At 39.1% G+C, this 26519-nt stretch overlaps 1 protein-coding gene across 7 annotated transcripts in view; it reads right to left on the bottom strand.

The window, feature by feature from the left end:
* The window catches only part of atrip (ATR interacting protein), a 49619-nt gene that overhangs the window by 2051 nt on the left and 21049 nt on the right, over positions 1-26519 (bottom strand). For 3 of the 7 annotated variants that reach the window (XM_063067581.1, XM_063067579.1, XM_063067580.1), the window contains exons 5-14: positions 26294-26412; positions 25199-25344; positions 21733-21840; positions 20786-20890; positions 20312-20438; positions 18124-18834; positions 9658-9812; positions 1747-1838; positions 1501-1587; positions 125-377 (exon numbers count right to left, since the gene is read on the bottom strand). In XM_063067581.1, coding sequence (XP_062923651.1) covers positions 125-377; positions 1501-1587; positions 1747-1838; positions 9658-9812; positions 18124-18834; positions 20312-20438; positions 20786-20890; positions 21733-21840; positions 25199-25344; positions 26294-26412 — 1903 coding nt within the window. The remainder of the gene's footprint in view (positions 1-124; positions 378-1500; positions 1588-1746; positions 1839-9657; positions 9813-18123; positions 18835-20311; positions 20439-20785; positions 20891-21732; positions 21841-25198; positions 25345-26293; positions 26413-26519) is intronic. The other 4 variants (XM_063067583.1, XM_063067582.1, XM_063067585.1 and 1 more) reach the window with 4 other exon arrangements.

Genomic DNA, 26519 nt, shown 5'->3' with positions numbered 1-26519 from the left:
TGTTAACACACTTGCTAATTGTGCCCAAATCCTATGAAAGAGTTTTAAAAATTACTAACTGTGCCCCATGACACTTTGTATTAAAAATGTTATATTAAAAAGAATTAAGAAAAATATCTCTCACCCTCATTTTCTTCCAGATCCGGTAGTTGTTTAAAAATAGCTTTAATTCCATGCATAACTTGATCATATAAGTGCAATACAACAAAACAATGGTCTGTAAAGTTTTTGTCCCTCTGTGACAGGGAGTGCAGCAGCATTACTGCTTCTCGCAGAAACTGCACTATAGCTTGATTACCCAGTGAAGGGAGATCCTGTGTGGATAGTCGAATGGTAAGCCACTGTCGGTGTAACATAACTATTAAAGTCTTCAATATCTGCAAAATAAGAAAATGCAAACGTATACTTGCTGGAGGTTAAAAGAATGTGGGGAAAATCTTATTGAAATCTATCAAATATTGAAAGGCCTAAATAGAGTGGATGGTGGAGAGTATATTTCCAATAGTGTCAGGGTTTAGGATCAGAGGGCACAGCCTCAGAATAGAGGGACGTCCATTTAGAACAGAAATGAGGAGGAATTTCTGTTGACAGAGGGTTGTGAATCTGTGCAATTTACTGTCATAGAGTCAAGTCACTGAGAATATTTAAAAACAGACATTGATAGGTTCTTGATTAGTCAGGACATTAAAGGTTACGGGGAGAAGGCAAGGAAATGGGTTTGAGAGGAATAACAAATCAGCCATGATGCAATGGTGGAGCACACTCAATGGGTCAAGTGGCCTAATTCTGTTCCTGTCTTATGATAACTACTACTTAGTCACATAAAGTTCTTACTTATTCACAATGAATGCTATATCATATGTAAACAACCAATATCACAGAGCATTTCAGCATAATTTTAGCATTTCAAATTGCAGATTTCTCAAGTATGAAGGAAGAATGTTCAGTGTCATGAATCTTTTATAACTATCAACATATCTGTCTGTGCCAACTCAATGAATGGAACAAATAAAATATGCATTGCAGAAGCAAAGGAGTCTATATGATTCAAGCTCTGAAAATGATGTTATAAATGATTCACTGGAAATCAAATAACTGATTATAAGAAAAAAAGGCACTTAAAAGTTGTGTGAATGGTAGAATTAAAAATCTTACAGGCAGAAAAGGTAAAATCACCAGTAGTGTCATGCTCATATTGGAGAAGATTTTCAGATTGCGGATGTGACATCAAGTATATTCTTTTCTTTACATTGTCATAAGTCATAATCAAATCATGTCCTACATGCAGAGTTAAGACTGGATAGCTTGGCCTTTGAAATTTTACTTCAAAATTTTAAGTTCTGATGTTTCTTCATTCTGATGCTAAACATGCACTGCATCCTAAATTATTAGTAAATATAATTAGTTTTTAAATTTGTGAACAACTCCTAAATCTGCTCAAGTTAAAACCAAAATGACAGACATTGAGTAAAGAATTAACAATATTTCTGTACTGGTTACCTCAGTATTGCATGGACAGTCTAGTTCTACCAGCACAGCACTGGCACCAGAATGAGACAAACCAAATTTGGTGATGAATCGAACAATCTATTAAAATGGAGAAATTTGAGAGTTGTTTAGTATCTGAGTAATCAAAAAAATAAGATTGTCCTAAATACCAAGTAGGACATTTAAAAAAAATTATCAACTTTTTTTTTAAAGAAGTATTAATTTTACAACAGAAAAAAATGCAGATTTGGAACTGACCTCTTGTTCAAGCTGGAGCCAGAGCCCTTCTGAAGCAGAGTTGTCAGGTCTGGAGGAAGCATACGTGTATAGGTTAAGAAACAGGCACGCTGCTGCAAAGAACAAAAAGTAAATTATTAAAAAGTATCTATAACTATATAAATCAATTTGATGCATTACTGCTGGATCAGAGACAATAGCAGAAATGTTGGAAATACTCAGCAGCTAAAACAGGACGATTAAAAAAAAAGAAAAACAGTAGTTTGTTTCAATAATTCACCAGCACAACAAAAGAAATCCAAATGGCACAATTGATAATACCAATAACAACTGTGCATTTTGCTCTGCTTCCAAAATTGTGTGCTTTAAATTTCAGTTGCAGAGTATAACAGGGTTCTCAAACAACACACACAAAATGTTGGAGGAACTCAGCAGGTCAGGAAGTGTCTATGGAAATGAATAAGCAGTCAAGGTTTTGGGCCCAGACCCCTTTTCAGGACTGGAAAGGAAGCAGGAAGACACCAGAATACGGAGGTGGGGGGAGGGGAAGCAGGACAAGCCAGAAGGTGAAAGGTGAAGACAAGTACAAGTGGGTGGGAAGGTAAAGGACTGGAGAAGAAGGAATCTGATAGGACAGGAGAGTGGAACATGGGCGAAAGAGTAAGAGAAGGGGCAGAGGGGGAGGTGATAGGCAGGTGAGAAGAAGAGGTAGGAGGTCCGAGTGGGGAATAGAAAAAGAGGGAAGGGGAAGGGAAAAGAACAAAAAGAAAACAATTACTGGAAGGAGAGATGGATGATCATGTCATCAGATTGTTTAAAAAAATTATCATCAGTCCTGTTGAAGGGTCTCAGACCAATACATTGACTATTCATTCATTTCCAGAGAGCTTCCAACATTTTGTGTATGTTGCTCTAGATTTCCAACATCTGCTGAATCACTTGTGCTAATGATTGACAGTTGTTAAAATATAGTATGAGGCCTAGCAATCAGGAAAAAGTTTCAGGTATACAAGACATAAGGAAATTCTGCAAATGCTGGAAATCCAGAGTAACACAAACAAAATGTTTGAGGAACTCAACAGGTTAGGCAGCATCTATGGAAAGGAAGAAAGAATCAACATTTTAGGCTGAAACTTCGTAAGGACTTCTTCAGGCATAAAAGCATTCAAATATGGGCAGAATTAATATATGAATGTTACACTGTGAAATGTTCAATGATTACATAATCAAATTAAATCATTATGCAAGCCAAAAAGGTGTGGTAAAGATTGATAAGTCATCCCAGGGTTTTGAAAAAGGAGGCTGAAGATATTGTGGAGGCATTAGTAATGATCTTTCAGGAATCAATTGATTCTAGCATGGTTCTAGAGGACTGGAAAATTGCAAATGTCACACCACTCTTCAAGGAGGGAGAGGGGCAGAAGAAAGGAAATTTATAGACCAGTTAGTTTGATCTCAGTGGTTGAGAAGATGTTGGCGTCAATTGTTAAGGATGTGGTTTTGGGAAATGATAAAATAGGCCGTAGTCAGTACGGTTTCCCTAAGGGAAAATCTTGCCTGACACATGTTTTATTTTTTTAAAGAAATAATAAACAGGATAGACAAAGGAGAATCGGTGGATGTTGTGTACTTGGAATTTCAGGCCTTTGACAAAGGTGCCACACATGAAGCTGCTTCACAAGATAAGTGCCCCTGGTATTACATGAATGATACGAGCACAGATAGAGCATTGGCTGATTGGCCAGAGACAAAGAGTGGGAATAAAGGGAGCCTTTTCTAGTTGGTTGCCAGTGACTAGTGGTATTTCCCAGGATCTGCGTCAGGACCGATTCTTTTTACATTATATGTCAATGAATAAGATGATGGAATTGATGGCTTTGTTGCAAAGTTTGCAGGTGATACGAAGATAGGTGGAGGGGAAGGTTGTTTTGAGGAAGTAGAGAGTCTCCATAAGGGCAGACAGATTAGGAGAATGGGCAAAGAAATGGCAGATAGAATACAGTGGTGGGAAGTGTATGGTCATGCACCTTGGTAGAAGAAATAAAAGCGTAGAGACTATTTTCTAAAAGGAGAGAAAATTCAAAAACTTGGGAGTCCTCGTGCAGGATTCCATAAAGGTTAATTTGCAAGTTGGGTCAGTGATGAGGAAGGTAAAGGTTATGTTAGCATTCATTTTGAGAGGACTAGAATGTAAAAGAAGGATATAATGTTGAGGCTTTATAAAACATCAGTGAGGCCTCATTTGGAGTATTGTGAGCAGTTCTGGGCCCCTTATCCAAGAAAGGATGAGCTAACATTGGGGAGGTTTCAAAGGAGGTTCACAAAAATGATTCTGGGTTTGAAAGGCTTGTCACATGAGGAGCTTTTGATGATTCTGGGCTTCTACTCACAGGAATTCAGGAGAATGAGGGGCTGAAACCTATTTAAAGTTGAAAAGCCTCGAAAGAGTGGATGTGGAGAGGATATTTCCTATGGTGGGGGAATCTAAGAACAGAGGACACAGCCTCAGAATAGAGGGGTGTCCTTTTAAAATGGAGATGAGGAAGAGGAATTTCTTTAGCCAGAGAGTGGTGATTCTGTGGAATTCATTGTCACAGGCACTGTGGACGCTAAGTCATTGGGTATATTTACAGCAGTAGTTGATAGATTCCTGATTAGTCAGGCATGAAGGGATACGGGGAGAAGGCAGGAGATGAGGGCTGAGAGGGGGAAATGAATCAGCCATGATGAAATGGCAGAGCAAACTTGATGGGCCAAATGGCCAAATTCTGCTCCTATATCCTATGGTCCTCACAGGAGAAACAGTATCAGTAATTGCTGATCAAAACAATGAGAAGAATGTGTATGATTTAAAATTTTTGATTACAAGTGTTATATCTGTTAGATCACAAAGCTCTAAATAAAAGGTGCTGTTGGTGTGGGGCAGGAAATTACAATGACAAGTGATAAAGTTCAGTCATATGTGAGGATTGAATAGAGGTGTTGCACAAATTGAAAACCCTACCTCACTTGTTCTTCAGTGTGGATGAGACTGTATTGTGAGCACATAAACACTATGAATGAGATACATCAATAACTTGGCTAGAAACATACAATTCACTTAAATGATTGTTTCGGATGCACCTTGCATCTCAATATCATAGTAAGGTTTTCCGTCAAAATACCCTTCACAGAGATAGTTTTTTTAAAAAGAAAGGTAATGTCAGGTCTAATTATTCTGGGAAACCTTTACAATATTCCCATCTGATCTCCAATCCCACTCAGCTGGGAATAGATGGAATAGAAAAATGAATCAAAAATTTAAAAGATGTTTAAAATTAATATCCATGGATCTTTGAGGCATATTCCAGATTAAAACTCCATTATCAGGGGCATGTTAAAACTATCAGTGTTAAATTCATGTACTCTTCAAAACTCAAGCAACTTTGAGCAAGTATTATATCAGAATTGAAAAAACTAAAAATTGTAATAATTCCCGCAGAGTAGTTAGTCAGAGCAATTTTATTCACTCCCACCAGAGCAACATAAACAACTGATCGCTCTTCTCAGTATCCAACAGGTTACAAGTTATGCAGGAGTATCAAGTCAAGTCACTTTCTATTGTCATTTCAACCATAGCTGCTGGTACAGTACACAGTAAAAATGAGACGACATTTTTCAGGACCATGGTGCTACATGAAACAATACAAAAACTATACTGAACTATGTAAAACAACACAAAACTACACTAGACTATAGACCTACCCAGAACTGCTTAAAGTGCACAAAACAGCGCAGGCACTACAATAAATAATAATAAATAATAAACAAGACAATAGGCACAGTAGAGGGCAGTAGGTTGGTGTCAGTCCAGGCTCTGGGTATTGAGGAGTCTGATGGCTTGGGGGAAGAAACTTACATAGTCTGGTCGTGAGAGCCCGAATACTTTGGTGCCTTTTTCCAGATGGCAGGAGGGAGAAGAATTTGAATGAGGGGTGTGTGGGGTCCTTCATAATGCTGTTTGCTTTACGGATGCAGTGTGGAGTAAACGTCTGTAATGGTGGGATAACAATTGGTGAAGTGCTGACATGCACAGCTCTAGATTAGCCCCCAAGTTAAAAAAGATTCAATATACACATATTTTGGAACCGGCAAGTTTATTATTGATAACTGAACACAAAACTTTGCAACTGTGGAAACACTTGCTTACACCAATCACAAAATTACACTAAAATATACTCAATATGCCATTTCAGCCCTGGGGAAAAGGCTCCAACTATCCACACGATCAATGTCTCTCATCATCTTATACACCTCTATCAGGTCACCTCTCATCCTCCGTCACCCCAAGGAGAAAAGGCCGAGTTCACTCAACCTGGTCTCATAAGGCTCGCTCTCCAATCCAGGCAACATCCTTGTAAATCTCCTCTGCCCCCTTTCTATGGCTTCCACATCCTTCCTGTAGTGAGGCGACCAGAACTGAGCACAGTACTCCAAGTGGGGTCTGATCAGGGTCCTCTATAGCTGCAACATTACCTCTCGGCTCTTAAACTCAATCCCACGATTAATGAAGGCCAATACACTGTACGCCTTCTTAACCACAGAGTCAACCTGCATAGCAGCTTTGAGTGTCCTATGGACCCAGACCCCAAGATCCCTCTGATCCTCCACACTGCCAAGCATCTTACCATTAATACTTTATTCTGCCATCATATTTGACCTACCAAAATGAACCACCTCACACTTATCTGGGTTGAACTCCATCTGCCACTTCTCAGCTCAGTTTTACATCCTATCGATGTCCCACTGTAACCTCTGACAGCCCTCCACACTATCCACAACACCCCCAACCTTTGTGTCATCAGCAAACTTACTAAGCCATCCCTCCACCTTCTCATCCAGGTCATTTATAAAAATCATAAAGAGTAGGGGTCCCAGGACAGATCCCTGAGGCACACCACTGGTCACCAACCTCCATGCAGAATATGACCCGTCTACAACCACTCTTTGCCTTCTGTGGGCAAGCCAGTTCTGGATCCACAAAGCAACCGTCCCCTTGGATCCCATGCCTCCTTACTTTCTCAATAAGCTTTGCATGGGGTCCCTTATAAAATGCCTTGCTGAAATCCATATACACTACATCTACTGCTCTACCTTCATCAATGTGTTTAGTCACATCCTCAAAAAATTCAATCAGGCTCGTAAGGCACGACCTGCCTTTGGCAAAGTCATGCTGACTGTTCATAATCATTATATGCCTCTCCAAATGTTCATAAATCCTGTCTCTCAGGATCTTCTCCATCAACTTACCCAAGACTCACTGGTCTGTAATTTCCAGGGCTATCCCTACTCCCTTTCTTGAATAAGGGAACAACATCCACAACCCTCCAATCCTCCAGAACCTCTCCTGTCCTCATTGATGATGCAAACATCATCGCCAGGAGCTCAGCAATCTCCTCTCTCGCCTCCCACAGTAGCCTGGAGTACATCCCGTCCGGTCCTGGTGACTTACCCAACTTGATGCTTTCCATTAAGTATTCACTAAGTACCTCTACAATCTCCTCCGGTTCCATACACACTTTTCCACTGTCACGCTTGATTGGTCCTATTCTCTTACATCTTATCCTCTTGCTCTTCACATACCTGTAGAACGCCTTGGGGTTTTCCTTAATCCTGTCCGCCAAGGCCTTTTCATAGCCCCTTCTGGCTCTCCTAATTTCATTCTTAAGCTCCTTCCTGCTAACCTTATAATCTTCTCGATCTCTATTATTACCTAGCTTTTTGAACCTTTCATAAGCTCTTCTTCTTGACTAGATTTACAACAACCTTTGTACACCACGGTTCCCGTACCCTACCATCCTTTCCTTGTCTCATTGGAACGTACCTATGCAGAACCCCATGCAAATATCCCCTGAACATTTGCCACATTTCTTCCATACGTTTCCCTGAGAACATCTGTTTCCAATTTATGCTTCGAAGTTCCTGCCTGATAGCCTCATATTTCCCCTTACTCCAACTAAACATTTTCCTAACTTGTCTGCTTCTATCCCTCTCCAATGCTATGGTAAAGGAGATAGAATTGTGATCACCATCTCCAAAATGCTCTCCCACTGAGAGACCTGACGCCTGACCAGGTTCATTTCCCAACACCAGATCAAGTACAGCCCCTCCTCTTGTAGGCTCCTCTACATATTGTGTCAAGAAACCTTCTTGAACACACCTAACAAACTCCACCTCAACTAAACCCCTCACACTAGGGAGATGCCAATCAATATTTAGGAAATTAAAATCTCCCACTACAACAACCCTGTTATTATTACACCTTTGCAGAATCTGACTCCCTATCGGCTCTTCGATGTCCTTGGGTGGTCTATAAAAAATACCCAACAGAGTTATTGACCCTTTCCTATTCCTAACTTCCACCCACAGAGACTCCGTAGACAATCCCTCCATGACGTCCACCTTTTCTGCAGCCATGACACTATCTCTGATCAGCAGTGCCACGCCCCCACCTCTTTTGCCTCCCTCCCTGTCCTTTCTGAAACATCTAAAGCCTGGCACTTGAAGTATCTATTCCTGCCCCGTACCATCCAAGTCTCTGTAATGGCCACAACATCATAGCTCCAAGTGCTGATCCACGCTCTAAGCTCATCCGCTTTATTCATAATATTCCTCGCATTAAAATACACATCTCAAACCATCGGTCTGAGCGTGTCCCTTCGCTATCACCTGCCTATCCTCCCTCTCGCACTGTCTCCAAGCTTTCTCTATTTGTGAGACAACCTCCCTTTTCTCTGTCTCTTCAGCTCGGTTCCCATTCCCCAGCAATTCTAGTTTAAACTCTCCACAGTAGCCTTAAGCAACCTCCCCACCAGGATATTGGTCCCCCCCCCGAGATTCAAGTGCAACTCGTCCTTTTTGTACAGGTCACTCCTGCCCCAAAAGAGGTCCCAATGATCCAGAAATCTGAATCCCTGCCCCCTGCTCCAATCCCTCAGCCACGCATTTATCCTCCACCTCATCGCATTCCTATATTAACTGTTACGTGGCACAGGCTTACTTTTGAGGTCCTGTTTCTCAACTTCCTTCCTAACTCCCTGTAGTCTGTTTTTAGGACCTCCTCTCTTTTCCTACCCATGTCGTTGGTACCAATATATACCACGACCTCTGGCTGTATACTTAGTTTCCATATTTCGTTATGATACAGGAGACTGTTTAGACATGTCAATCTATACAACTGTTCAAATAATTACATCAATCTCATTTTCCTTCCCAATTTATTTTCCTGCAGTCTATAATCTCATACATGCCTATTAATTCTCTCACATTACCAATTAATCTAAAAGCCTTTGGAGAGTGGAAGGAAACCACAGCAAATATGGGAAACACACGTCACAGGAACAATATGCAAACTCCACCACAATTTCATTGGAGCTGGTACCCAATTCTATGCGTACACATTGGACTATGCAGGGATAGGATAAAAGCATTCTTGAAAATGACTTGGATGAACTATCAAGATATCACAACTTGGTTTACAAAACAGGGTAGGAATCTTGACTGTTTCCTCGACACCTGGCCAAGGAGACCCAAAGCAAAGACAATTCAAATTTGATATTTTTCATTTGGCATTCTTTTAGTGCATTATTTTCTAACTTTTGATGGGGTTTGCAGAAGTACTACATATTTGAAGGCCTTAATAACAAATAGCACTCTTGCAGAATATGGAAAGAGAAAAATATACGGAAAGCCAGCATTCACTGTGTAAAATATTATACTTTATGACATGATAAATTAAAAAAAGCTACTTCAGTGCTGTGATAAAAATTTGAAGGGTAAACTAAAGTAGCTGACCAAGGGAAACCAATTTTTAAATGTTCATCCAACAAAGCTTACAAACAGCACACTTGATACAAAAATAATAGCAAAAACCAATCAACTACTTAAGAGCACCTTTTTTTTTACCTGACTGTGAGCAAAACCTTGAGGCCAATTCCACATGATCTGCAAGATTTGCCAGGATCTGGACAACAAGTAGGACAGTGGAACATGAAGAATCTGGAGAAAGGCAACGCAGTAGCACTTGGCTGCTCAATAAATGGTGAAACCTGGCAGAAAGTCCAAATAAAATTTGTTTAAATAAAAGAGTGTGTGGGGGGGGGGGTGGAATGGAGGGTGTGGAGCAGTCAGGAGTGCCCAATGCATCACCAGCACTGGCCTACCCAACATCAAGGACATATATACAGAAAGATGCCGGGAGGAGGCCAGCAATATCATGAAGGATCCCACCCATCCTACTCCGGACTGTCTGTCGCACTCCCATCAAGGAGGAGACTATGTAGCAGCCATGACAGGGCCACGAGACTCAAAACCAGCCACTTTCACCCAGCTGTAAGGCTGATCAACACCTCCAACCACTAATCCATCCTCCATACTACTTTAATCATTTCCTGTCAGAGTCACCTGTACGAGAACACTTCTGTACCTAGCATCAGTTTATGGACATACCATCAATTTACAGTGCCCATAAAAAGTATTAACCCCCTGCACCCCGGAAATTTTCTTGTTTTGTTGTTCTTACAGTAAAGAAAAGTGCATCCAGCTGTATCTCCTTGAAGACTGTGTTAGGGATTTGGAGCAGCAGCTGGATGACCTTCGGCTTGTAAGGGACAGTGAGATCATCAATTGGAGTTACAGGGAAGTAGTCACCCCAAAGTTGCAGGAGGTGAGTAGCTGGGTGACTGTCAGGAGAAATGGAAATATGAATGGGCAGTTAGCACAAAGCGCCCCTGTGGCAGTTCCCCTAATAATAAGTATATCATTTTGGATACTGTTGTGGGGGATGACCTCCCAGGGGAATGCCAAGGTGACCAGGTTACTGGCACTGAGTATAGGTCCGTGGTGCAGAAGGGAGAGAGAGAGAGAAGGGGGGAGTGGTGGTGATAGGGATTCAATAATCAGAGGAACACACAGGAGATTCAGACCACCTGGATTGTATGTTGCCTTCCAGGTGCCAGGTCAGGGACGACTTGGATCGCATCCATTGCATCTTGGAGGGAGGAGGGAGAGCAGCCAGACGACTTGGTACATACTGGTACCAATGACATAGGAAGGAAAAGCAGAGGTCCTAAAGAGAGAATTTAGAGAGCGAGGCAGAACGTTGAGAAGAGGAGCTCCAGGACAGTAATTTCTGGATTGCTACCTGTGCCATTTGCCAGTGATTTAGCAGATAAATGTGTGGCTGAGAAGCTGGTGCAGGGGACAGGGCTTCAGGTTCTTGGATTATTGGGATCTTTTCCAGGGGAAGTATGACCTGTACAAAAGTGACAGGTTGCATCTGAAGCAGACAGGATCCAATATTCTCATGGGCATGTTTGTTAGAGCTGTTGGGGAGAGTTTAAACTAATTTGGCAGTGGGGTTTGAACCAGAGTGAAGGGACTCAGGATAGGACAGATGGTAAAAAAGCAAAGATTGCATGCAGTCAGATGTCAGGAAGGGCAGCAGATGGTAGGACAACATTGCAGCCAGCAGGGCCAGTATCAGTGCATTAGAATCAAAAAGCATAGCAAATATAGTACTCAAAACTGTTATATCTCAATGTACAGAGTGTAAGAAATAAAGAGGATGATCTTGTTGCACTATTACAGATTGTCAGGTATGATGTTGTGGCCATTACTGAATCGTGGCTGAAGGATGGTTGTAGTTGGGAGCTGAATGTCCAAGGTTACACGTTATACCAGAGGGATAGGAAGGTAGGCAGAGCGTGTGGTGTGCCTCTGCTGGAAAAGAATAGCATCAAATCATTAGAAAGATGTGACATAGGATCAGATGTTGAATCCTCATGGGTTGAGTTAAGAAACTGCAAAGGTAAAAGGACCTTGATGCCAGTTATATACAGGCCTCCCAACCATAACTGGGATATAGACCACAGATTACAATGGGAAATAGAAAAGGTGTGTCAAAAGGGTAATATTACGAGAGTCACGGGAGATTTTAACATGCAGGTCGACTAGGAAAATCAGGTTGGTCATGGATCTCAAGAGAGTGAGTTTGTTGAATGCCTACAAGATGGCTTTTTAGAGCAGTTTGTCGTTGAGCGTACTAGGTGATCAGCTATACTGGATTGAGTGTTATGTAATGAACCAGATGCAATTAGGGAGCCTTAGGTATAAAAACCCTGAGGAGTCAGTGATCACTATACGACTGAATTAAACTTGAAATTTGATAGGAAGAAAGTAAAGTCTGACATAGCAGTATTTCAGTGGAGTAAAGGAAATTTCAGTGGTATGAGAGAGGAGTTGGCCAAAATAATTTGGAAGGAGATGCTGGCAGGGATGACAGCACAGCAGCAATGACATATGTTTCTGGGGGAAATGAGGAAGGTGCAGGATAGATGTATTCCAAGAACAAAGAAATAATCAAAAAATGGCAAAACAGTACAACTGTGGCTGACAACGCAAAAACAGGGGGCATACAACAGAGCAAAAATTAGCGGGAAGATAGAGGATTGGGAAGCTTTTAAAACCTACAGAGACAACTAAAAGAATCATTAGGAGGGAAAAGAACAAATATGAAAGCAAGCTAGCACAGTAAACAATATCAAAGCAGATAATAAAAGCTTTAAGTATGTAAAAAAAATAAAAGACAGATGAAAGTGGATATAGGACTACTATAAAATGAGGTTGGAGAAATAATATGGGGGCCAAGGAGATGGCAGATGAACTAAATGAGTATTTTGCATCAGTCTTCACTGTGGAAGACACTAGCAGTGTGCCAGATGTTGAAGGGTGTGAGGGAAGAGAAATGAGTGCAGTTACTATTACAAGGGAGAAGGTGCTCAAAAAGCTTAAAGCCCCAAGGGTACATAAGTTACCTGGACCAGATGAACTGCACCCTCGGGTCCTGAAAAAGGCAGCAATAGAGATTGTGGAGGCATTAGTAATGATCTTTCAAAAATTATTGGACTCTGGCATGGTACCAGAGGACTGGAAAATTGCAAATGTCACTCCACTCTTTAAGTCTCTATTTCCTGAGGGGACTGAGGTCCTTTAACATCTGTCGGACGATGCTGAGGATGTTCTACGAGTCTGTGGTGGCCAGTGCTATCATGTTTGCTGTTGTGTGCTGCGGCAGCAGGCTGAGGGTAGCAGACACCAACAGAATCAACAAACTCATTCGTAAGGCCAGTGATGTTGTGGGGATGGAACTGGACCCTCTGACGGTGGTGTCTGAAAAGAGGATGCTGTCCAAATTGCGTGCCATCTTGGATAATGTCTCCCATCCACTACATAATGTACTGGGTGGGCACAGGAGTACATTCAGCCAGAGACTCATTCCACCGAGATGCAGCACAGAGCGTCATAGGAAGTCATTCCTGCCTGTGGCCATCAAACTTTACAACTCCTCCCTTGGAGGGTCAGACACCCTGAGCCAATAGGCTGGTCCTGGACTTATTTCCTGGCATAACTTACATATTACTATTTAATTATTTATGGTGCAACTGTAACGAAAACCAGTTTCCCCCAGGAACAATAAAGTATGACTATGACTATTACTAAGAAAGGAGGAAGGCAGCAGAAAGGCAATTATAGACCAGTTAGATTGACCTCAGTGGATGAGATGATGGAGTACCTGGAGACACAGGACAAGACAGAACAATGTCAGCATGGTTTCCGTCAGGGAAAATCTTGCCCAACAAACCTGTTGGAATTCTTTTGAGGAGATTTCACGTAGATAAAGGGATTGCAGTGGATGTTGTATATTTGGACTTTCAGAAGGCCCTTGACAAGGTGCCATACTACTTACCAAGAGCCCAGGGAATTACAGGAAAGTAACTGGCATGGTTAGAACATTGGCTGATTGGTAGGAGGCAGGGAGAGGGATAAAAGGATCCTTTTCTGGTGGCCTGTAGTGACTAGTGATATTCTGTGGGGGTCGGTGTTTTTTATGCTTCTTTTTATGCTGTATATCAATGATTTAGATGATGGAATAAATGGCTTTGTTGCCAAGTTTACAGATGATACGAAGATTTGTGAGGGGGAAGTAGTGTTGAGGAAACATTGAGGCTGCAGAAGGACTTAGATAAATGAGGAGAATAGGAAAGAAAGTGGCAAATGAAATACAATGTTGGAAAATACATGGTCATGAACTTTGGTAGCAGAAATTAATGTGCAGACTATTTTATAAATGGGGAGAAAATAATCTGAGATGCAAAGAGGCTTGGGATTTTTTGTGCAGAACATCCTAAAGTGTAACTTGCATACTGAATCAGTGGTGAGAAAGGCAAATGCAATGTTAGCATTCATTTCAAGAGACCTGGAATACAAGAAATATTTTCTTGTATTTTTGGATCTTCCCCCCCCCCTTTCAAATCTCTTACTATGTACTCTTTCAGTTAGTCCTGACGAAAGGTCTCGGCCCAAAATGTCGATTGTACCTCTTCCTATAGACGCTGCCTGGCCTGCTGCATTCACCAGCAACTTTTATGTGTGTTGCTTGAAATTCCAGCGTCTGCAGATTTCCTCGTGTTTGGAATACAAGAGCAGGGATGTGATGCTGAGGCTTGATAAGGCACTGGTGAGGCCTCACCTTGAGTATTGTGTACAATTTTGGGCTCTTCATCTAAGAAAAGATATGCTGGTATTGGAGAGGGTTCATAGGAGGTTCGCAAGGATGATTGATTCTGGGAATGAAAGGGTAATCATACAATGAATGTTTAATGGCTCTCTGTCTACACTCACTGGAATGTAGAAGGATGAGGGGATCAAACCATTTGAATTTTGAAAGGCCTAGACAGATTAGATGTGAAAAAGATGGCTCCCGTGGTGGGGAGTCCAGGACAAGAGGGCACAGCCTCAGGAAGAGAAGTGTATCCATTTAAAACATAGATGCAGAGAAAGTTCTTTAGCCAAAGGGTGGTGAATTTGTTACCACAGGGAGGCGTGGAGGCCAGATCGTTGGGTGCATTTAAGGCAGAGACTCATAGGTTCTTAGTTGGGCACAGCATCAAAAATTAGGGGAGGGGAAAAATGGTTTCAGCCATTATTGAATGGCAGAGCAGGCTCAATGCACTAAATGGCCTAATTCTGCTCCTATGTCTTATGGTCAAACATTGAACCCAGTGGATTTAATTTGGCTTTTTATTCTTGACACTGATCAACAGCAAAAGACTCTTTCATGTCAAAGTGAAAATAGATCTCTACAAAGTGATCTAAATTAATTACAAATATAAAACACAAAATAATTGATTGCTTAAGTGTTAACTCCCTTCAATGAGATGCATCTTTGGCAGCAATTACAGACTTGATTCTGAGTGAATAGGTCTCTGTCAACTTTGCACATCTGGACACTGCAATTTTTCCCCATTCTTCTTTACAAAACTGCTCAAGCCCTATCAGAGAGCTTGGGGATCATGAGCGAACAGCCCTTTTCAAGTCAAATTCTCAATTGGATTGAGGTCTGGATTCTGACTTGGCCACTCCAAGATAACAACTTTGTTGTTTTTAAGCCATTCCTATGTAGTTTTGGCTTTATGCTTGTGGTCATTGTCTTGCTGGTAAACCATTCTTCTCCCAAGTCGCAGTTCTTTTGCAGACTGCATCAGGTTTTCCTCCAGGATTTCCCTGTATTTTGCTGCACTCATTTTATCCTCTACCTTCACAGGCCTTCTAGGGCCCACTGCAGTGAAGCATCCCCACAGCGTGTTGCACCTACCACCATGCTTCACGGTAGGCATGGTGTGTTTTGATGATGTCTTATGCCAAAAATAGCGTTTAGTCTGATGACGAAAAAGCTCAGTTTTGGTTTCATCAGACCACAGAACCTTCTTCCAGCTGAGTTTGGAGTCTCCCACATGCCTTCTGGCAAACTCTAGCCACCAAGATTTCATGTGTGTGTTTTTTAACAGTAGCTTCCTCTCAAAGCTGCAACTGGTGAAGCACCTGGGCAACAGTTGTTGTATGCACAGTCTCTCCCATCTCAGCCACTGAAGCTTGTAACTCCTCCCGAGTTGTCATAGGTCTCTTGGTGGCCTCCCTCACTAGTGCCCTTCTTGCTTGGTCACTCAGTTTTTGAGGACAGTCTGCTCTAGGTAGGTTTACAGTGGAGCCATTTTCTATCCATTTCTTGATGATTGACAACTGTATTCAGTGACTTTGAAATTTTCTTATATTCATCTTCTGACCTGTACTTTTCAATTACCTTTTCACAGAGCTGCTTGAAGTGTTCTTTTGTCTTCATGGTGTAGTTTTTGCCAGGATACTGACTCACCAGCAGTTGGATCTTCCAGATGCAGGTGTATTTTTACTACAATCAATTGAAACACCTTGACTGCACACAGTGATCTCCATTTAAGTAATTATGTGACTTCTAAAAACAATTGACTGCTCCAGTGATGATTTGGTGTGTCTAAATAAAGGGAGTGAATATTTATACAATCAATTACTTTGTGTTTTATATTTGTAGTTAATTTAGATCACTCTGTGGAGGTTTTTTCCCCCAGTTTGACACGAAAGAGTCTTGTTCTGTTTATCAGTGTAAAAAAAGCGAAATTAAATCCACTGTGATTCAATGTTGTAAAACAATAAAACATGAAAACTTCTGGGGGGGGAATACTTTTTATCGGCACTTTATTTATATCAGCTATCTTAGGTATTTATATTATTCTGTTCCTCATCTTGTTTTTTTTTGTGATGTATCAGATCCGGAGTAACAATTATTTTGTTCCCTTTTACGCCTGTGTAATGAAAATGACATTGAACAATGTTGAATCTTGAAATTAAACTAAATTTCTCTGCCTGTGCCTGATCAATATCCCTCCAACCCTGCCTATCTAAAAGCCTCTTGACCACCATCTTATCTACTGTACTTCCACACCACCCCATCCCAGGCACCTACAACTCCTTGTGCAATAAACTTATCCTGTATACCTGCTTTAAATTTTTATTGCTAAATGCTGTTTTTCATGAAGTATTAAGGTGATTATCAAAATAGATGAGAACAAGTAGCAAGGTTTTTCGGTAACTGGCTCAAAAGCAAACCTTTTTTTAAAAAACGAGGGTAAATACAGGCTTTAAACAATTCAAACTATGCCATTAAGTATAGTCTGTAACATCCTAGTTCTAATGGTTCTTAAAAGCTTTCTTTAAAATGTTCCAAATACAACCAAATGTAAATTAAAAAGGAAAAGTAGTGCAACCCACCAGATAGCATTCCTGAGAACCTACTTTTATACAGAATATTTACATGTAATGACCTCCTTTATATAAAAATTCCCTGAGTAATGAAAAATGCAGAAAAGATAAATTCCATCTGTAAAAGATGAAGTTATGTTCTGGAATACAAAGCCCAAAGGCAAAGCACACAAAACATAGTGTAACTTAATGCTTGAAAGACAGTTAATACTGCTTTACAGAGCTATCTTCTGGGAGGATAAACATTTTTCAAACCTTTTTAACAATATTATGGCATATTACTTAGGATATTCAATTATTAGTTAAACTGTACTGTCATCATGAATATTTCATGTATACCACTTAGAAATCCCAATGATTTGGCATTTGGCTCACAAAGGAATGTTTGCTGTGATCCTTTCCCACTCACTGGGATGCCCATTTATATTCTTTCTTCCATTGGAAATTTACTCTTGCCTCATTTAATATGCTTAACTTAAATATCATTTAACACTTCATTGGAAAGTATTTCTGATTTATGAAATGTTAAATCATGTTTCTCAAATTGAATTCAGACTGATTAAAAATGGTAACTAGTTGATTTCCAGCAGTTTGTTTCCACTGCAGCATGATGTAATAATCACTGGGAAATTTACAAATCTTAGCTATAACAGCAAAAAAATAAAAATCTACAAAAATTATGTTGCAAAATTCTTTCAAAATTAAAACAAATAAAGATATTTGGCTTCAGTAGATAATCTACTGAGGAATAAAGACCAAAACAGGACATTATTGATCCAACGCATTAACTCTGATTTGATCTGTACAGATGCTGCCTGACATGCTGAATATAAGAAAAAGTTCTGACTTTAAGTTAACTTTCTAGCATCTGCAGGTTTTTTGTTTAGTTACTTATGCTGTTTAATACTATACTTGAATGATATACAAAGATAACACTTCCTACAACCCAAGTCTATACAGTTATATTAATCAGCAAGCAACACAGCCAAGCCAGAAAAAATTTAAATGTGTGGACTTCCTGAAGAAGTTAATGGATAATAATTGGGATTAAGAAGCAAGACTCAAGAGCCCAGAACACATTAGTTAATCCAGATAAACTGAAACGAATTATAGAATATTTACTGTTAATTCTACTCAGTGCAGGAGGAATAAATCTATAACATTTTGTCCCAGATGAGTTTCACCAACAATTAAATGATTTATCACATGACCCTTGCCCTTCGTTACCTGTGCAGGAGTGAAGAACTTGCACGTTCAGCAAGCTTCCTCAAAACTCTTAAGCTTTGGCACTGGACACTCTCTCTTCGATGAGACATGCTTATAGCCACAGGGTCAGTAAGTTGGAGTAACTTGTCAAACAAGTGATTCTGAGATTGCTCCTGCAGCTTTGTTCGTTCTTTTTGAAGCTTTGACATTCCTGCTTCTTCCTTACCATGTTCACCTGGTGGTCTGCTTTTGTTATGCATTTGGGCGGCCAAGTTAGAGTCACCTTCAATGCCGTCACTGGAGTTATGGACCAATAAGGAATTTCCAACCTTTTGACTGTGTGATACAAGGTGATACAGAACTCCAAGTGCTGTGAGTGCAAAGTCTTCACAATTATGCAAACGATCATCTATATTTGAGGCAGTAAGCTCCCCAGAGCTGGATGAACAGCAAGTTCTGCTTCGAGAAGGACTTCTTCCCCCTTTTTCAGTTTGCAATGCTTGACAATATGTATCAAGGTAATATTCTATTAGTGGCAAAAGGTGAACTACACCAGGCATGTCATTATGTTTTCTAAGATAAATTCCTGCAGGGTCCAAGTCTTTTTCTGACAATTCTTGGTCCAAGATGAGCATGTTAATACCACACAAAGCTAACTGTTGAAGCTTATTTAGATTTGAAGATATTTCTTTTATCCTGACATCAGAAGATTTCTCAGTTGAGGAAGAGTCACTACAAAGATGAAAAATTATTATTATACTGCATTTATATCCTCTGCCTTTTTAATTTTGCATAATCAGAATAGTCCAGGTGAACTTTCCTCTGTAATTACTATATATATATTGAGTGATTCATTCTCCTATAATTCTATCTACTAATCATGCACATGTGGGGCCGATTCCAAATGTCACTGAAGATCACAATTACAAGCTAGCTCCAGTGGATGCAACAAAATCACTGTATGAGAGTTGTTAAGATACTACAGCAAGACATCTGTTGTTTACAAGTATTGCTGTTTCAATTAATCATCTTTTTTAAACATTCTTTCAAAAAAAATTATAGCATTGTGAGAGTATCACAGATATTTTTTGTTCTTTCCAGTCCTTGCTCTTATTGACAATTAAAAATATTATGTATTTCTAGTTCTATGAAAGGCAATTGTCCTGAAATATTAATTGCTTCTCTCTCGATATGCTGCTTGACCTACTGCATACTTCTAGCACTTTCTGTTTTAGTTTGAAACAAAATGTTGCGCTAGTTAAATGAAAACTGGAGTATTATTAACTTCCATCAGTATAGAAAAAATAAAAAATGAATTGGTATAATTAAGTTGTTGCTGTGAATAGAGAAATATTGTTCAAAATAAGATAATAAGTATAGGCAAAATAAAACAAACATCATTATACTTGATGGAAAGAAATTTTACATAAGATTAGTTACCTCAGACCAAATGGTTAGAAAATTAGAAAATTAAGGGCAAGTGTGAAAGCAGAAAAAAAGGGAAGCAAAGATATCTACGAGAAACATTTGGTCAAAAGAACAAATATGGAGTATTTATCTAGAAAAGCTTATTAAATTCAAGGACTGGACGGAATGGTCTCAGAATATAAGCAAACTCATTCTGGGCTTGGAATCAAATTCACTCACCTAGCAAAATTTGTAAATATTTTAGAATAAAAGCTGGCTGTAAATGTTGCTAGTTTTCCAAATCTATTCCAGGCTGAGGAGCATTTAAAGCACCAAGTAGCTGTCCAGAATGAATATTATTCTCTGAACAAAACTCAGCAATGTAGGTTGACATTCAAGAAAATCTTGTTTAAATTCATGGAGAAGATACTAAAAGTATAACTGCAGTGATCTGCCTAACCATCAAGAGAAATTACTTCAGGAAAAGGCCTGATTACCTTATTTGAATTTTATTCATATATTTCACATTCCTTTACATCCACATAATGTAGCTAATCATCAAAGCAGTATATTTACAGTCAGTATAATCCTGAGAACCAGTGTTACCGTCTGGCAAAATAATCAGCAGATACAACACATGAATATCATTCAACTTTCAAATTAAACTAACAAATTATTTAATAAGATCTGCTTGTATTATTTCACCACAATAAAATTCAACAATTAAATTGACATTTTAAGACTACTACAATTTGTCGAGGCTTATGGAATTCTATCTGCAATTATAACAAACTATACTCACGCGCTGCAGCAACTATGGTAGTGGACCAACCCAGTGAAAGCTTCACAACTGCAGTTAAGGAGGTGGCTCAACCCCAAACTCCGAGGACCAACTGGCTGGCTGAGGAGCATAGTCACCAGAACAGCACCTTAAAAAGCACAAATTCCACAAAAAAAACACTATATGTACTAAACGCCTGTAATTAAGCAAAAGATGAAGGAAACTCTATTAAAAGCTAACTAATTTATAAACTGCCCAATAAATGTATTTCTTATTCAATCAGTAGGATGTGTGGCTAGTTTTCATCTAAGTATTTCTAAACTTTTGAGGCTTGGAAATTCAAGCCAGAGTGGCAGAACTAGCTTACAATGGCAATTAAGACCATTAAGTTCTGAACATCAAAAGGGAACGTCAATGATCACATTTATTTTTGCTATGGATGATTAAAATAGCTACTTGATACCAAATTGTAAGACTTGCAGATTAGTCAATCACCTTCAACCTGTCTCCTGCACTTTCCAGATGCCATCTCAACATCAGCTTTGGACCAGGGTGCTTGCTTCCTCTCACCAGCGAAAATGGAATGTGTACTAGGAGAACCTAAGGAATAAGGAAAGTACAACAAACACATCTACCAAGACAAAACAACTTTAAACCATATAAAATGCACTGAATTAAGTGTAAAATCTGTAGCTTAGACAACAATTTAAACTGTATCTAAATTCATATGAATGATCTCTCTATTGGGCAAAAAAGAGAAACTAAGTAAAAAGCCAAAACTGGAGTAAATTTACACTTTATTTTCTTTATTACTGTTTGGAACTGTACCATTCCAAAACCAAATTATTGATGAAGGATTATTGCTACCACTCAATTTAGGAATCTGCCTAAATTGCATATTTATATATATTTCCTCATTGACTCATGGAGTAGTTCAATTTCCTAAAGGAATGTCAATGTCTCAGTAACCTATAAGAGTCCACACAGTGAGGACTAGCATCTAAAAATTCCATAAAAAACATAGGGAAACTGATGACACCTGAACAATGTAACAACTTTACTTCCATCTGTTTTTTTGTTACAGGCATTTACACAAGGAACCTAAAAAATAACTTGCCTAAAAAAACTATGTGTATGTGACTCAGTAATCAGAAAGTTTACAGAATAATACCAGGCTAAAATTAACATTTCTTCAATTAGACTTCATAGACTCTTTGCAGAAAAATGCAGGTGTAACAAAATACAGACATAAAAGAATTACGGACTGTTGATTGAATGAAAAGGAACATGCCAGGTGACCAATTTTTAAATTAATTAAACTGTAAAATCAAGCTCACAGGCAGCATAAACATTATTATAGAAACATTCCAAAGGTAAGGATTACCCCACCAAATTATATCACATAATATTTTCAAATACATTGAAGTACAATGATCGTTTACCTTCAGAGTGCCTGTCACGGGATGATTTTCCCAAAATGGAGGTAAGTGAGAGACTTTTTTTAGGCATTTCCTTCTTGGCAATGTGAAACTCCTTCAAATCTCTTGTCTCTGTTAATTTAAGAGTGCAATTTAAAAAAAATCACAGTCCCATCTTCTTATGCTCAGACACTGAAATCCTCATTGATTTTTCCCCACCTCTAAACCAAACTATTCAAAAGCTCTCCTGCCCAGACTTTCATTCTATGACCTACTTAAAGGTTTCAGAAAGTACTGCTATATATTGATCAGCATGCATCTCTCTCTCTCTCTCTTTCTTTGCCCCCCCCCCACCACCCCAATCACCGGTAGTTAAAGACCCATATTTGTTTCCAATTGCCCAAGTTTGAGCCCTTGGGCTTAAAACTTTTAACTGCACCAACCTCACAACAATTACTCTTCTGATCAGCATCTGCACCATTTATTGTGTTGTTGTGACTTGGCATTTTATATTAACTGCTAACAGCTGGCATCCTTTTCAAAATGAGCTACTATTCTTCTTTTTGCAAAGTTTCATTTCCCAAAACACCAATGTGTGTTTTTTAATCTGTTGGGCAAACTTGTCTTCAGCATTTTATAGAGGATATTCATAGAGGGAAAAAGAAACATTTAGCTTTCCCTGTCAAATAAATGTCATATTAATATCCATTCTTGACATTGTACTCCAATGAAAGAATTCAAAACTGTGGTTACTGTTAACATGTCTGTGACTAGTAGAAGAAAATAAGGAATGTGTTTTATAAGATAGTACAGTTGCAAAAATAAGTTTGTGAACCCTTTGCAATTACCTGGTTTTCTGCATTAATCACTCATAAAATGTGGTCTGATCTTCATCTAACTCACAACAATAGACAAATACAATCTGCCTAAACTAATAACACACAAGCAATTGTACTTCTCATCAATATTGAGTATTCCATTTAAACAATCACAGTCTAGGTTTAAAAAGATATGTGAACCTCTGGGGTAATGCCTTCTACAAAAGCTATTTGGAGTCAGTTGTTTCAATCAGAGATGAGATTGGAGGTTTTTGTCATCGAGTTACCCTGCCCTAACAAAATGACACACAAAGTCATGTTACTGATACAGCCTGCATTCTTCTCAAGAAATATCTGTTTATGTGCACCATGCCTCGATGAAAACAACTTTCAGAGGACCTTAGAAGAAGAATTGTAGAGATGCATGAAGCTGAAAAAGGCTACAAAAGCATTTCTAAAGGCCCAAGTGTTCATCAGTCGACAGTAAGGGAAATAGCCTACACATGGAGGAAACTCAGTACTGTTGCTACTCTCCCTAGGAGTGGGCATCCTGCAAAGATCACACCAAGAGCATGACATGCAGTGCTGAAGGAGGTGAAAAAGAACCCAAGCATAACAGCAAAAGACCTGCAGAAATCTCTAAAACTTGCAAAGTCTCTGTTCATGTGTCCAGTATAAGAAAACCACTAAACAAGAATGATGTTCATTGAAGCACACCACAGAGGAAACCACTGCTCTCCAAACAAAAAACATTGCTGCATGCCAAGTTTGCAAAAGACCACTTGGATGTTCCACAACGCTTATAGGACAATGTTCTATGGACAGATGAAACAAAAACTGAACTTTTCAGCACAAATGCACATTGCTATGTTCAGAGGAAAAAAGGCATTGCACATCAACACCAAAACCTCATCCCAACTGTGAAGCATGGTGGAAGGAGCATCATGGTTTGGGGCTGCTTTACTGCCTCAGGGCCTGGACAGCTTACAATTTTGAATTCATTGTTCCGTCAACAATTACATCAAGACATTTACAGAAAAATGTCAGGGTAGTGGTCCATCAGCTGAAGCTTAATAGAAGTTGGATGATGCAACAAGACAACGATCCGAAAGACAAGAGTAAATCGACAAGAGTAAATCAACCACAGAATGCTTTAAACAAAGAAAATTCATGTTTTGGAATGTATAAGTCAAGAGTCCAGACCTTAACCCAATTGACATGCTGTGACATGACCTGAAGAGGGCTGTTCATGTAAGGCATCCCAGAAATACTGATGAACTAAAACAGTTTTGTATGGAAAAAGGAAAGGTACGTCGCATCCGGAGTTTCTCCGGTTAGCGGACGATTTCCCTCCACACCTCTCTGACGAAGTGCGGAACCACATATGAGGCAAGTTACAGCAGTGGTTTGCCACTGCCTTCTGCCGGGTGAGTTTCCAAAGAGATTACCAGCTCGTAGCCCAGCATGGATGGAAAGCGTGCATGGGAGCTGGCTGGATACGAACTCAGGACCTTTCATCCCGAAGTCCAGCACTGATGCCACTACGCCACCAGCCGGGTCTTTGTATGGAAGAATGGTCAAAATTTATCCTCGCCATTGTGCAAGTCTGATCAGCAGCAACAGGAAGCATTTAGTGGAGATTACTGTTTCTAAAGGAGGCTCCACCAGTTATTAAGTAGAAGAGTTCATATACTTTTTCCAGCCTGGTCTGTGAATGGTTAAACAATGTGTTCAAAAGACATGAAAAGTACAATTGTTTGTCTGTTATTGGTTTAGGCAGATTATGTTTGTCTATTATTGTGACTTAGATGAAGATTAGACCACAGTTTACGAGTAACTAATGCAGAAAACCAGGTAATTGCAAAGGGTTCACAAACTTTTTCTTGAAGCTGCGCTCAGTGAATGATGGTTGTAAAACTCAAAAAATTGTGTAGTAATGGTATGATACAGTGATTATCCATACCTCTAGGCCTTTGTTATGCTCGTCATGTTCAAGTCATATGCTTCAGCATATGTCCAATGTACAATATTAAATTATCACATCTGTCTCAGCATGAACAGTTATGACAGAAATATAGACGATATACAAAAATGCAGGAAAACACAGCTTTAGCTCCATATTATGGACCAATTTCAAAAGTAATATCTGAAACAGGCAGAAATCGCATTCTTCCGTTTGAGTTTCTTCAAAGTATGATTGTTCTGAAGATTATTTTGATTCTTTATTCTTCAGCAATGGTTCCCCGTTCTACATTAACTTATAGGGTAATCCTTATTGGTAACCTTCATCAGCTGACTGATCAAACTATGCTAATATATTTCTAAATTCAGAAACTTCCAGCAATTGCATTAAAAGCAAATATTTCATTAATCTGCTTTCCTTCTGACATTTGAAAGAGCAACATTTTAGGATCTGCTTAAAAGTTTGATTTCTAAGTACAAACAGAAATACACTTATTTTAGAATGTATAAAGTGCCTATAACTGATTCTATTGCTTCAAAAGACAAAATAACAATTTCTTCAGTTTATGATATTACTCAAGGAAATACAGTTTCTGAATACAAGTAATGCAAGCTTTATCAAAATAACAATGGCAATTACACAAACTAAATAATCACAGTTTAATGTTAATAAGAATCCAAGAAAAACAACAAGCTAAAAAAAAACTTACCTTTATCAGATGTAAGCTGGTTCCCTGCTGAAGGGGAACAAATGGAACGCACAGGGGACATCTCTGCGGCAAATGACTTTTTATCAGGAAAATAACTTCTTGCAGTCTGTGGAGAGGCACTGGGTCCAGATGAACATCTCCTGGGGCTAAAGAGAATTTAGGCAAATATTAGAAAATGTTTGAATGAACAGTGACATTGCCAACAATATGAACTTACCACTTTTCTTTAGGCAGTTAATGCCTCAAAAAGACAAAAGTTATTCAGCCAAACAAAAAGCTGCTCATTAATAACTGATAAACAATGTTAATTGAAAATGAAAATTATTGAAGATGGGGAATGAAATTCAAAATGTCTGCTCAATATTCCTCATAGACCTCAACTTCATAAATAATGAAAACTGTTTCTAATTCTATTTGCTCTTCTATAAAAACATCCAAGGGGAAATCAAGACCAATATTATTACAGGTTGAAACCGTTAAAAATCAGTGGGGGAAAGTACAATGGCACTCTTCTGTATAACAGCCCCACTACTGAAGAATGTATTCCTTTCCTCTTGTAGGTGTCAAAAGATGTAAAAGTCAAGTGCATGATACAGATTTGTAAAAGTTCAAATTGTAGCCAGGAAACTGATAACAATAATGATGGATATTGCCAAGCATGGATCCAAGATGGGCAGAAACTGATTATAATAATGATGGATACTGCCAAGGTGGGCAGAAACACAAAAGGGGGGAAAATATGCTTATATAACCAACATTAGAAAGGAAATAACATTACTAAAACGCAGCTGAAATAATCAAGAATGTTCTTGTTGTATCCTGAGAATGACGACAAACTAAATGAACATTTTTACTTTAATGAAATTTGCATGGAACTTGGGCACTCTACCTTTAAGAAAAACATTAAACCAATGGGGATGACTCACAGAAGAATAAAATGATTTAGAACTCAGGGTCCTCAAGAATGAGGGTGGAATCTCATTGAAACCTATTGAATATTGAAAGGCCTAGATACAGTGGACATGAAGAGGATGTTTCCTATAGTGGGGTAATCGAATAAATCTGACAGCCATATTTGAAATGCATTTCACCTACCTGACTTTAGCAACACCCAGAATTGGAGACTTGGTGGTTCTTTCACAATTTCTGAACTTTGTACGTAACTCATTCATCTCTGCTTCTTTAAACTGCAGTTCAGACTGCAATGACTGCACCTTAAATTTAGAACAGCAGTCAAATTTAATAGAAGTGTATTTTAGTTTGAAATGTTAGCAGATAGTCAATACAAGTTTAGCAAATACATGCTAATATGGGGTTCTGA

This window comes from Mobula hypostoma, chromosome 15 (assembly GCF_963921235.1).
Source record: "Mobula hypostoma chromosome 15, sMobHyp1.1, whole genome shotgun sequence".
Classification (NCBI taxonomy): domain Eukaryota; kingdom Metazoa; phylum Chordata; class Chondrichthyes; order Myliobatiformes; family Myliobatidae; genus Mobula; species Mobula hypostoma.
Note: the sequence above shows the minus strand (reverse complement) of the source record. Positions and strands in the feature narration are given on the sequence as shown.